This window comes from Hyla sarda, chromosome 6 (genome assembly GCF_029499605.1).
Source record: "Hyla sarda isolate aHylSar1 chromosome 6, aHylSar1.hap1, whole genome shotgun sequence".
In the NCBI taxonomy this organism is placed as follows: domain Eukaryota; kingdom Metazoa; phylum Chordata; class Amphibia; order Anura; family Hylidae; genus Hyla; species Hyla sarda.
In genome coordinates this window covers 80,674,400-80,688,758 of record NC_079194.1, presented here as the reverse complement: position 1 = coordinate 80,688,758, position 14,359 = coordinate 80,674,400, and the positions used below count along the sequence as shown (strand labels likewise).

Here is a 14,359-nt window from a genome sequence, read left to right as displayed (position 1 = left end):
CAGTAAGCCAAATACAAAAGAGATTCCACAGCACTCCAGTAGTGAAAGAACACATGTATTTTATTTCTTTTATTCACCCATATATACACCCACCAAGTAGAGTACCAATATGTAATGATGAAAGAAACAGAACATGTGGAAACGCTATATAATGGTTCAATTATAATGCACATTATTAGGAAAACAAAAATATCCTGTAAAAAGATACATAAAACAACAGACTTTCACAGGATATTTGCATTTGTATGCCTTCCTAATAATATACATTATTTTTTAACAATTGTGTAGCTTTCTCCCATGTTCTCTTTGTGTTATCTTTGTAATTTTACTTTCTCCTGTGTCCCTTATTACGTAAGGGCACATCGCCGGGTGTGTGCAAGAGGGTTCTGGGTAGATCATGCTACCTGTTTTATAAGCAAATACACTTGAAATGCATTGGGGGCTATGTTTGTGTGTTATACCCATTTGATGTGTAATTTTTAAATAGCTTAAAAACAAAGACCTTGTTTTACTGTGTTCTGGATCATCTGCTTCTTCCTTCCTTTTGTACTTCGCACCTGGCCATTGTGGAACTTTGTGCTTGTTCTGAGTGAGGATAAGCTGAATTTTTCTACTTACAGCATATACCTTATGCTCTGTGCATTGAGTGCCAAATAAACTATATGGAGAGCAGGGACTCCTGTTATTTTGACAGGAGTCCCTGTTCCTATACAGCAATGCCATAACTTTAGTATGCATTTTTTTATTTAGTTGTACTCCTAATGCCAAGACTAGATTTTACATTAATAATTCCACATGGAATGTTCTAAATAAAAATCTAGGTCAGTGAATTAGTTATTTTTTCAACTGGGACAAACTAAGTATAGTGGTATATTTTAACTTGTGGGTGAATTATTTGTGCTTCTTTTTGGGTCAAGGAAAACAATTGATGACCTCTCCAAACATGAAATAGGGTGAGAACGGAGATCACAGAAATGATAGACTACAATGTGCCTCCATATGTCTTATAAAAAAAGGACAAATAAAACTGGATCCGCAACTATAAATACAAAATTTAAAAAGACTAAAACAGAATATTTGAATAAACATAGGAAAGAAGATGGGATAATCATTCTATATAATGGATTACATGATCTCAGCCATTCCTGGGCACAAATTATTCCTGCTTATTTTAGTCAAGCTCTGCCCTTTTCATTATTCCTCCAGAGAGAAATGGCTGTATTTGTACCTATGTGTAGTTCGAGTTCTAAGTTCGAGTGCCCTTCCTTGCCTTCTCTTTAAGCCCCAACTCCAACAAAGTTTTTCTTTCTTGTTACACCTCCCCAGTTCCCAAGATATAGGGGTTTTGCTATTTGGTTTACAATCTGTGCTTTTCAATGTTGTCAGATGGGTACTTTATTGCAAAAAGGGCGTGAATGTTAGGCTAAAGTGGTGTGATTAGGAGTTTCATAACCATACCCCTCGAACATACCCCCACTTCCTCCTCCTGTTCACACCCTATGTTGCAATAAAGTTTCCACCCATCTCACAATTCAGAGAACAGTACAGATAGTCAGGAAAATAGAAAATAATACCTATATTTCAGGAATCAGGGGGTATATTAAGAAAGTAGAGAAACCAGTGAAATTAAGGCACCTGAGATTGCAAGGTGAAATAAAAAAGGTTTTCAGACTGACCACAGGTTAGTGCTAGGCAAATACTTTGAAATGTTTGTTTCCCACTTTAATTGTGCTCTGTGCACATATCTTTGGCTTTGCACAGACAATTTTTTAAGTACTATTCTTGAACTTGAAGTTCTACATGACTTGCTTGTGTTACGCCGAGTGCTCCGGGTCCCTGCTCCTCCCCGGAGCGCTCGCGGCGTTCCTCTTTCTGCAGCGCCCCGGTCAGACCCGCTGACCGGGAGCGCTGCACTGACATTGCCGGCGGGGATGCGATTCGCATAGCGGGACGCGCCCGCTCGCGAATCGCATCCCAAGTCACTCACCTGTCCCGGCCCCCGGCTGTCATGTCCTGGCGTGTGCGGCTCCTTAGGGCGCGCGCGCGCCAGCTCTCTAAGATTTAAAGGGCCAGTGCACCAATGATTGGTGCCTCGCCCAATTAGCATAATTAGCTTCCACCTGCTCCCTGGCTATATTACCTCACTTCCCCTGCACTTCCTGGCTGGATCTTGTTGCCTTGTGCCAGTGAAAGCGTTTAGTGTTGTCCAAAGCCTGTGTTCCAGATCTTCTGCTATCCACATTGACTATGAACCTTGCCGCCTGCCCCGACCTTCTGCTACGTCTGACCTTGCCTCTGCCTAGTCCTTCTGTCCCACGCCTTCTCAGCAGTCAGCGAGCTTGAGCCGTTGCCGGTGGATACGACCTGGTTGCTACCGCCACAGCAAGACCATCCCGCTTTGAGGCGGGCTCTGGTGAAAACCAGTAGCAACTTAGAACCGGTCCACCGACACGGTCCACGCCAATCCCTCGCTGACACAGAGGATCCACATCCAGCTAGCCGAAGCGCGACAGTAGATCCGGCCATGGATCCCGCTGAGGTGCCGCTGCCAAGTCTCGCTGACCTATCCACGGTGGTCGCTCAGCAATCGCAGCAAATCACCCAACAAGGAAAGCAGCTGTCGCAGTTGACCGCCACGTTACAGCAACTTCTGCCACTGCTACAGCAGCAACCATCTCCTCCGCCAGCTCCTGCATCTCCTCCGTAGCGAGTGGCCGCTCCCAGCCTCCGCTTGTCCCTGCCGGACAAATTTGATGGGGACTCTAGACTCTGCCATGGCTTTCTGTCGCAATGTTCCCTACATATGGAGATGTTGTCGGACCAATTTCCCACAGAACGGTCTAAGGTGGCGTTCGTAGTGAGTCTTCTTTCTGGAAAGGCCTTGTCTTGGGCCACACTGCTCTGGGACCGCAATGATCCTGCCACAGCCACAGTCCAGTCCTTCTTTGCTGAAGTCCGTAGTGTCTTCGAGGAACCAGCCCGAGCTTCTTCTGCCGAGACTGCCCTGCTGAACCTGGTCCAGGGTGATTCTTCAGTAGGCGAGTACGCCATCCAATTTCGTACTCTCGCTTCCGAATTATCTTGGAATAACGAGGCTCTCTGCGCGACCTTTAAAAAAGGCCTATCCAGTAACATCAAGGATGTGCTGGCCGCACGAGAGATTCCTGCCAACCTGCAAGAACTTATCCATTTGGCCACCCGCATTGACATGCGTTTTTCTGAGAGACACCGGGAGCTCCGCCAGGAAAAAGACCTTGATCTCTGGGCACCTCTCCCACAGTATCCTTTGCAATCTACCCCTGTGCCTCCCGCCGAGGAGGCTATGCAAGTGGATCGGTCTCGCCTGACCCAGGAAAAGAGGACTCGCTGTAGGGAAAAAAATCTTTGTCTGTACTGCGCTAGTACCGAACATTTCTTGGTGGATTGCCCTATTCGTCCTCCACGTCTGGGAAACGCATGCACGCACCCAGCTCACGTGAGTGTGGCGTCTCTTGGTACGAAGTCTGCTTCTCCACGTCTCACTGAGCCCGTGCGGATTTCTCCTTCTGCCAACTCCTCCCTCTCAGCCGTGGCCTGCTTGGACTCTGGTGCTTCTGGAAATTTTATTCTGGACTCTTTGGTGAATAAGTTCTGCATCCTGGTGACCTGTCTCGTCAAGCCGCTCTACATTTCTTCAGTCAACGGAGTGAAGTTGGACTGTACTGTACGTTACTGCACAGAACCCCTCTTAATGTGCATTGGACCCCATCACGAAAAGATTGAATTGTTCGTTCTTCCCAACTGTACCTCTGAAGTCCTCCTCGGTCTGCCATGGCTCCAGCATCATTCTCCCACCCTTGACTGGACCACCGGGGAGATCAAGAATTGGGGTTCTGCTTGCCAAAAGAAATGCCTCACCTCTGCTCCCAGTCCCGTCTGTCGGGCCTCAGTGTCTCCTCCTGTGCCTGGTCTCCCCAAGGCCTATCAGGACTGTGCGGTGCCTCCTCATAGCCCCCGTCCTGGTGGCACTCTGCCCCGTGCCAAGCTTCACCCTCTGCCCTCCCTCCCCATTCCCACTCCTGCTGAACTGCCTGCCTTTGAGGAAACCCTACAATCGCTCCCAGTGTCCTCATCCCACGTGAAGCAATTGCCGGACAAAAAAAGGGGGAGACCTAAGGGGGGGGTACTGTTACGCCGAGCGCTCCGGGTTCCTGCTCCTCCCCGGAGCGCTCGCGGCATTCCTCTCTCTGCAGCGCCCCGGTCAGACCCGCTGACCGGGAGCGCTGCACTGACATTGCCAGCGGGGATGTGATTCGCATAGCGGGACACGCCCGCTCGCGAAACGCATCCCAAGTCACTCACCTGTCCCGGCCCCCGGCTGTCATGTCCTGGCGCGCGGCTCAGCTCCTTAGGGCGTGCGCGCGCCAGCTCTCTATGATTTAAAGGGCCAGTGCACCAATGATTGGTGCCTGGCCCAATTAGCCTAATTAGCTTCCACCTGCTCCCTGGCTATATTACCTCACTTCCCCTGCACTTCCTTGCCAGATCTTGTTGCCTTGTGCTAGTGAAAGCGTTTAGTGTTGTCCAAAGCCTGTGTTCCAGATCTTCTGCTATCCACATTGACTACGAACCTTGCCGCCTGCCCCGACCTTCTGCTAGGTCTGACCTTGCCTCTGCCTAGTCCTTCTGTCCCACGCCTTCTCAGCAGTCAGCGAGGTTGAGCCGTTGCCGGTGGATACAACCTGGTTGCTACCGCCGCAGCAAGACCATCGCGCTTTGCGGCGGGCTCTGGTGAAAACCAGTAGCAACTTAGAACCGGTCCACCGACACGGTCCACGCCAATCCCTCGCTGACACAGAGGATCCACATCCAGCTAGCCGAATCGCGACAGCTTGTGAATGCCTACTCATCTACTTTCTCTGTACTCCGACTTTGGAATGGCCCTTAAGGATGTAGACTGATTATTTTTGTGTTGCACTAGCTTGTGTCCTATTTAACTAAGCAAACTGACAAGGATCTTCACCATGGTGTAACATGATAACTGTGCAGAATCCCTCTCCACTTACTTCTATGGAATTTGATCAGACACGACTCTGCTGACATATGCAGAAGGAAATCCTCTAACTTTATCTATCGGTCTGCAACTGGACCAGGACAAAAAGGCAAGAGGCATCCAGGCTTCTACTGAAATGGAGTCCACAAAAATATTTTCCTTGAATGCTACCTCTTTGGCTATTCTTGTAGCAGGACTTTATACAATGACCTCCCTCAAAAAGATGTGCCTGAATGTATCTTTACCTAAGGCTTACTGTTGCAATCCCCCCAACACAATGGCAGGAGCTGCAGAACACACAGTAGGTGTTAACTCTACTCTGGCCTAGCCAGAAAGTTCCTGGTCTAATATCTGGGTTTCCCACCTCCTATCCCAGGAATTAGGGTGGAGCTAATTGACTTTTGGACCGGACTGAACATGTGATCATATACTTCTTCTGCAAAGGATATACATGCCCATGTTCGCAAAGCTTAAAGGGGTACTCCTTGGGAACTAAACTCATAGCTAATCATTTTACTCTCATCAACCTATTTAATTGTCTAAATATAATTCATTAGCTATATAGAGCAGTTTCCCCTCTTTGGTGGTCACTTACATGCATGAAGTGAGGGAATGATATCTTCCAGCCATCCACTTTGTCTCTGTCCAAATCCCTCTCTAAAAGCAGCCCCCACCCTCCTGAGAGACAAAGGCTATGTGGTTTCTGCTTTGCACTGATGAGTCCTTAGAACTGGGAGGTGTGCAGCCTTAGCCAATCAGACACTGAACCTGAGGGTGGGGATTGCTCTCAGGTTCAGTGAGCTGGGTGGCAGAGCAGAGCTGCAATAATTCCAGGGAAATATAGGCAAGGGGAGGAAAGGATGGCAAAGAATATCAAGCAGCCAGAGAAGACAACAGGGGCCACAGGATGCATATCAGGCAGGAAGGTTTACAGGGTGCATGATCCATGCAGTGGAGCTTTTTTATATATATCTTCCCTGGAGTACACCTTTAATGCCTTACACTCTGTTGCAGAGAACTAAGTGTATGCATGGTTCAACATAGAAACATAGCAATATATGTTTTTGCAGTCCATCAACCCATAAGCCAACTACAACAAAGTGATACAGTTGCACTGGGCAACTACAAGTCCATTTAACCAAGAACAACTAAAGTGATGAAGTCCTGCAAAAAAAAAAAGCCCTCATTCATTAACCTATTATACACAAGGGAAGACACAAGCCCTTCTTCTATGTTTATTAAAATTCTGTTCTAAGCCAGAGGTCCACAACCTAGTCCTCAAGGCCAACCAAAAATCCAGGATTTGAATATTTCCCTCTTCTATTCCAATGGAGTAGTTGAAAAAACCCAAAATGCTGGTGGGCCTTGAGGATTGGGTTGGGGTCCACTGATCGAAACCATGTTCCATCAGTGGTTGCTAATCCAAGTTAAGTTTTTCCTTTTTACAAGCAATATTATGATACATTAAAGTATAAACTATCATTTCTCTATGATTTTAAATTAGAAAAAAGTAGATCACCAGGGGTCTTTAGTGGTCACCCTTGGTTTTCCTTGACCCAAAAAGAAGCCAAATAAATTAATGAACAGCCAGAACATACCGCCATGTAAATACTTAGTTTGTCCCACTTGAAAATCTAACTAATGCAATGACCTAAAATTTCCAAATCTTTATTTAGAACATTCAGTGTAAAATTAATACAGTAAAGTCTAGTCTTAGCCTAAGGCAAAAAGCTAGATATTTCTTTCACAGCATTTTCATAAATCTTATAAAAAAAAGTTATGGCTGTGTCTAAAAGTGGTTGTCAGAATAGCTTTACATGTATTATAAGCCACACTATATTAATGGATTTATCATGGTAATTATAGTGAGCTATGGAAAAACAGAAGGGCTGGCACCTAATAACTTGTCAGGGGCCCAAGGTTTAGCAAGCAACTAAGAGGCTCAAGTAACACTGTATTCTAACTGGTTACTGACCTGTAGACAAAGGATAAGAAGCCTTGCTCAGCACTGTACATCATTGTAAACTTACCTTACAAATAAGTTAACGTGGTTTTACTTTGAATATAAATAGGTGTCATGCATTATGTGAAATTAAACATATTTTCTAATACAAAGATAGCTAAAAATATCTGTGACATATCTGAAAGAATATGTGAGATACCTGTAAATACTTACCAATCCCGATGACCGACCCTATAGTGTGCCTCCAGATGTTTTCCCAGGTGTCCTGCTTGCAGCAGCAATCTGTGTGGCTGCTCGTAGCGGTGGATTGCAGCACACAGGGGGAAAACAACTGGAGGCACACTATAGGGCCGGGTCATCGGCAGATCCTCAGCGTAAAATGCGCTGCTGATCCGTTACATGTGACCCTACCCTAATGTTAATCTGTACAAGATGATTTATGGTAGTAAGTGAGGTTTCCACAATATATATTTTTTTTCTAAAAGTTAAGACATTTACTGTAAGTCAGTGTTTTCCAACCATGGAGCCTCCAGCTGTTGCAAAACTACAACTCCCAGCATACCCAAACAACTTTTGGCTGTCAGGGCATGCTGAGAGTTGTAGTTTTACAACAGCTGAAGGCACCCTGGTTGGAAAATACTGGCTACTGAGATCACATTGCGAAACTACTCTGAAGTGAGAGCAGAAGCTCCTGCACTCACTTCATAGTCATGCTGTAAATGAACGGCGCTGCGAACTGCAGCGCCATACATTTATTATGCACTTTGGTTCAATCTTACTGGGAGGGATAGCGGGGTCGGCGGGTGGCTGAGCAGACAGACGTGCGGGCGGCCGGGCAGACGTGCTGGCGGCCAGGTAAGACAGACGGGTGAAAAGCTGGGCAGACCTGAGGGAGGGTGGATGAGCGGGTGGTCACTCTAGCGGGCAGACCTGCTACCCTGTGAAAGGAGGAGAAGGGCAGGGCTTCATGGATTTGGCACCGTATGTGCCCTGCCCCTCCTCTTCCACTCCTCCTCCACTTGAGATGACAAGGCAGGGGTGGGACAGTCAAGGCGTGATGATGCCGCCGCGCTGTCCCCGCCTATCCCAGGTGCTGATGCCACCACACTGCCCCAGCGCCCAGGTCCTCATGCAGACTCCGCTGCTGCCAGACTGACAGGTCTGGTAGCAGCGGCTGTCATACTGATTTATTAACATGATGGCGGCACCAGCCCCTGAGGAAGTTGCCAACGGACAATGGAATGTGTGGGGTCTAGGGGGGCACCTGCCTGGGAAACTCCTCCATCTGCCGTCTGCTGTCCGCCTGTACCCTGGCACATTAGATACCTGGATGAAGGTTGTAACACAATGTTGTTTTTAGCCAGCATTGTTATTATGCATGGAATATTATATATCGCACAGGTTGGAGTGCCTGGCGTCTATATATATTTGCATTGAGAATTGCAGGTGCCCTGGGAGGGGTCTCTCCTTTTTGTTTGCAAAACACTGAATTAGGTAACAAACTCAGTGTTTTGCAATCAGTGTGCCTTCAGCTGTTGCAAAAGCTACAACCCCCAGCATGCACGAACAGTCAAAGGGCATGCTTGAACTTGAAGTTATGAAACAGCTGGAGGCATACTACTAACACTCCCAGCATGCTGGGGATTGTAGATATGCAACAACTGAAGGCACAGAGGTTGCAAAACACTGAGAGTTTGCTACTTAACTCTGCGTTTCGCAACCAGTGTGCCTTTAGCTGTTGCAAAACTACAACTCTCAGCATGCTCTTACAGCCGAAGGGCATGCTGGGACTTGTAGTTATGCAACAGCTTAAGGCACACTACTGCAACTGCCAGCATGCCCTTTGGTAGTTTGTGCATGCTGGAGGTTGTAGTTATGCAATTGCTGGAGGCACACTTTTTCATAGAATGGTACTGATACGTCATGAGTCCGCTCCCGTTCTAAAACGGGTTGGGCCTGGCCTCTAATCATGGCTTGGATCCGTGGTTAATAGTGCGTGGCACTGATCGCGGTGCCGCACGCTATTAACCCTTTATCAACTTTGAACGCCGCATCTAAAGTGAAAGTAATTAATTGCCGGTTAGCTCAGGGGGCTGTTCGGGATGTCGGTGGCGAAATTGCGGCATCCCGAACAGCTGTGAGACAGCAGGAGGGTCCCTTACCTTGCCTCCTAGTGTCCGATTGCCAAATGACTGCTCAGTGCCTGAGATCCAGGCATGAGCAGTCAAGCGGCAGAATCATTGATCAATGGTTTCTTCTGAGAAACCATTGATCAATGTAAAATATCAGTGTGTGCAGTGTTATAGCCCCCTATGGGAGCTATAACACTGGAAAAAAAGTGAAAAAAAGTGAATAAAGATCATTTAACCCCTTCCCTAATAAAAGTTTGAATCACCCCCCTTTTCCCATTTAAAAAAAAAACAATGTAATTAAAAATAAAAATAAACATATGTGATATTGCCATGTGCGGAAATGTCCGAATTATCAAAATATATTGTTATTAAACCACACAGTCAATGGCGTACGTGCAAAAGAATTCCAAATCCAAAATAGCGTATTTTTGGTAACTTTTTAAATCATGAAAAAATTATTAAAAAGCGAACAAAAAGTCCCATCAATACATAAATGGTACCGCTAAAAACTACAGATCACGGCGCAAAAAATGAGCCCTCATACTACCCCATACGAGGAAAAAAAAGTTATAGGGGTCAGAACTTGACAATTTTAAATGTATACATTTTCCTGCATATTGTTAGGATTTTTTTACAGAAGTAAGACAAAATCAAAACTATATAAGTAGGGTATAATTTTTATCATATGGACCTACAGAATAAAGATAAGGTGTCATTTTTACATTAAAAAATGTACTACAATGAAACAGAAGCCCCATAAGTTACAAAATAGCGTTTTTTCTTAAATTTTGTCGTACAATTATTTTTTTTCCTTTTTTCCGTCGATTTTTGGGTAAAATGATTGATGTCGTTAGAAAGTAGAATTGGTGGCACAAAAATAAGCCATCATAAGGATTTTTAGGTGCACAATTGAAAGGGTTATGATTTTTAAAAAGTGAGGATTAAAAAATGAAAGTGCAAAAACAGAAAAACCCTCCGTCCCCAAGAAGTTAAATTTCAGAGCTTCGGCACACACGTGTCCTAGGAGACGGGGAAGCGCACCGGAGCTGAGACACAGGGGAGGAGGCGGCAGCGGAACATGGTGAGGCCAGGATTCGCATGCAGGCGCGTCCCGCGATGCGAATGCCTGCCCCGCCGGCAGACGGGGACACAGGTACTCTTTGCTCATGGCCGGTGCTTGCGGCCAGAAGGCAGAGTGTAAGATCTGTAGCCCGGAAATAGCCATTTTTAATAGCGATTCACCGCAAATAAATTCGGACTCAACCAAATATTTTTGGAAAATTCGCTTATCTCTGGTGATGGTCAAAAATGTTTACTTAAAGGGGTACTCTGCCCCTAGACACCTTATCCCCTATCCAAAGGATAGGGGATAAGATGTATGATTGTGGGGGTCCCCCCGCTGGAGACCCCCGCATTCTCCCTGCTGCACCAGGCATTCGTTTAGGGCGTCAAGTGCAGCGCCGGAGGCTCGTGATGTCATGGCCACGCCCCACTCGTGATGTCATGGCCACGCCCCCTCAATGCAAGTCTATGGGTCTCCGCCCAACATCGCCAGTCATCTGGCACAAAGCAAAGTTCGTTCCATGCACCGGATTACTGGAGTGCCGCAGCCGAAATCGCGGGGGTCCCCAGCATCAGGACCCCTGCGATCAGACATCATATCTCCTATGCTTTGGATAGGGGGATAAGATGTCTAGGGGCAGAGTATCCCCCTTTATCATTATCCCCTTGACTGCATGTTCATTCTTTCTTCAGAATCTGGATCCACCTCAGAAGTTTCACTAAGGAACCTCTGAAGTCTACACAGTGCAGCAGAATCTGATTGAAAACAATGGGAGGTTGCTGCAAGCAGAAATATGCTCAGAATAATTCAGAGCCAAATATATGTGCAGTGCATGGGCCTATATTCTCTACTATGAATGCAAACAAGGAGTCTTGGTGTTTGCTCTCTTGCATGGCAACAGCAGGGTCACAGTTCAGTTTAGAAGTAATGAGACACATGATGTAGAAGAACACATCTGATTTTACTAACTTTTCTTCCCGGAAAAAGCCCTTTAGGCCATCAGTATCCAGCCTTTCAGTTACTCCACAAAAATTGGCTGCAGTACCCCACCCCTTTTTCCCCATATGGGGCATTAAATAAAGTAACTTTGTTCTCAATTTACAGCTTTTGTCATCCAACTGGTTGACAGGCTAAATGCTTAATATGCCTTTCCTCCCCTGGCAACAAGCTAGCACACCCTATTTTTTCCTGTCATTTTTGTACTATGAGAAATAGATCATTGTGGTGTTAGGATGCTTTGTTTGTATACTTTCATTACTACTAAGTACTCTTGTATGTTTTAGGTCCGGGTCTGGCTTTTATTGCATACCCAAAAGCTGTCACCATGATGCCTTTGTCCCCGCTGTGGGCAGCCTTGTTTTTCATGATGCTTATATTCCTTGGACTTGATAGTCAGGTAAGTATTGTGTTACTGTATATTAGTCATAAACACCTTCTGATGTGACTTAAGTACAAGACAACTAATCTCTTTGTGAACCCTATTGTATGTCCTGGTTATATCTGTCTTTGAACACCATGACAAACAATTACATCATATGGAGAGTGAAAGCTTAGATGTTGCAGAGTTTATCAGTTGTAATATACAGTCTGACTTACACTCTTTTAACAGCATTATGAGATATGCTTTTCAGCAACCACAAGACCCAAAGGAAACAATAGTCTGGAGCCGACTCATTGACCTCTATGGGAGAGTTTTATAGGCATGCACTTTGACCTGTGCAGGGAGGGGGGAGGAGTTAGGTTGTGGTCATTACCTATTGCAAATGGTGTGATCCTCTGTTATCTATATATGGGTGTCATCTTTTAGGGTAATGTTGCTAAATCATGGGGGGGGGGGGGGGGGGGGATTTATCAAAAGCTGTCCAGAGAAAAAGTTACTGTGTTGCCCATAGCAACCAATCAGATTGCTTCTTTCATTTTTCAGAGGCTTTTTAAAAAATGAAAGAAGCCATCTGATTGGTTACTATGGGCAACTCAGCAACTTTTCCTCTGGACAGGTTTTGAGAAATCTCCTCAAAGTCTCTAAAGAACAGGAAGTGTCAGCTTATTGTTAGGCTTAACTGGCAAATCGGTATTTAAAAAATATATATATAATTATATGGAAACTTTTAAAAACACACAAAATTCAAAGTAAATATGTTTAACATACAACTTAATTTAAACAATAGGTCATGCATTCTTGGATTTGTTAATTGGATGGACCTGGGAAACTAGGAATCTCATGTCTGCTATAAGTGGCCAGGAAACTCATTGGCTTACACTGACTCTCAGAAGACCCTCCAACAAGAAAGGAAATTCTTAATCATTTCAATATACTATCTCTGCTTTCTGGAAAAGGATTGTATTTTAAATAAGGGAGACCCCAAAATTCTTATTCAATCAAATTTTATAACTAACTAGCTGAGTACCCAGCATTGCCCGTCAGATCAATGATGTTGATGATCATTGATCTGACGAAGAGGGGGTCCCACCCCTCGAAACGCGTTATCTGTGATCTATACAAATAAAATCCGGTTATTATATCTTTAACCGTGTCCGGCTACTTCTTACTGCCACGATCCCAGCCAAGCTATTCTACAGGAGTGAGCGCTCGAACACACCTTTTTTACACGTGAACCGGAGCCCCGGGGATCTTCACCTCTTGCATTTCCTATACTATGTTTGTTATTGACATATAAGTAACGTGTGCCAAGATTCATGTTAATATCTTTAGCCGTTTGTATGTAATGCTGGAACATATACACACACACATTGGCCCACATTTATCATTGTAGTGTAAGTGAAGCATTTTTTTACACCCTTTTTTTGTGTGCTGATAATGTGTAGGAGAACCAAATGTATTAAATGTTCACAGAGCATTTGATAAATTTTGTTCAGGTAAACATTTTGTGAAATTTCTCTCTTCACATACACCAAAAAGCTACGCCAGGTCTGGGATGGTGTAGTTTTAGACAAAAGGCTTTGCGCCTTTTTTGCGCCTTTTTACAAAAAGGCGCAGTTCATAAATTTCAGTCCACGGCATACGCTGAATTGAAAAGCGTGTACTGCCACTCCAAAACATCTGGAATGACTAAAATATTCTACCACAAAATGCGCAAAATAACACACAGTGCGCCAAAATAGCGCCTTTTGTCCGAAAAAAAAATGTGTATATATATATATATATGTAGATTACTTTTTAAAAGCATACCCTTCGTATTAGACCTTTTCTTTATGTATAGTCAGTGTAGATAGTGTATCAAAGTATGTGTCTGCTTTACAGCAGTTATAATAAATAGGAGTCACATTGCAGAGAAATGCCAAATTTTGTTAAAGGCTCCAAAACATAAGTACAGCCACCCTCACCCATAGTAATGAGATGACACTGCTTACCCTGTCTTCACCTATACAGCAATACTGACAAATAGTGACAAGATTGCTTCCATGTGTGCAATCACCAATGAGAGTTAAATGAAAAAGGTGAGGATTGTGCTCACCTTGTAGTGTTGTGCAATGATGAGGCACAACGCTCAGTAGATGTAACGGAGACCACACGAGGGGCTGCAGGGCTGCTGCAGGCTTCCCACGCCAGGCTGGCATGCAGTAGACAATGGAACAAGGCATAATGAAGAGGTATGGAAGATATCCCGCGCTGCCAGTCTCACAAGGATAAAGGTGCAAGCCAAGAAGTAATATGAAATTCTTTATTTGTCGCATACAACGCGTTTCTGAGCCGGATCGGCTCTTTTGCTCTTCCACCACACTTTCTGCTGAGGTCAAGTCCAGTCCAGACGTCTCAGAGCCAGTGTCCAGCTCATCTGGAGGCCTCAAGCCTAAATTACAGCCACAACTCATTATATTTGCATGCCTGATGAAAGAGCCGATCCGGCTCAGAAACGCATTGTATGCGACAAATAAAGAATTTCATATTACTTCTTGGCTTGCACCTTTATCCTTGTGAGACTGGCAGCACGGGATATCTTCCATACCTCTCCATTGTGCCTTGTTCCATTAGCAATACTGACAAGGAAGCTTCAAAAACAGTAAGCATATGTATATTTTAGTGGCCAGTCTAAAAATTGTTACATTTTATTTATTCCTAATTTTTTTAATGTATCTACTGCGAAAAAAAAAGTACCGTATTTATTGGGGTATACCACGCACCGACCTATAACACACACCCTCATTTT

General features: G+C 44.9%; 1 protein-coding gene across 2 annotated transcripts in view; it reads left to right on the top strand.

Moving 5' to 3' along the window:
- Window positions 1–14,359, top strand: part of SLC6A11 (solute carrier family 6 member 11) — a 375,576-nt gene that overhangs the window by 330,638 nt on the left and 30,579 nt on the right. For both annotated transcript variants that reach the window (XM_056524287.1, XM_056524288.1), the window contains exon 10: window positions 11,474–11,586. In XM_056524287.1, the coding sequence (XP_056380262.1) occupies window positions 11,474–11,586 (113 nt within the window). The remainder of the gene's footprint in view (window positions 1–11,473; window positions 11,587–14,359) is intronic.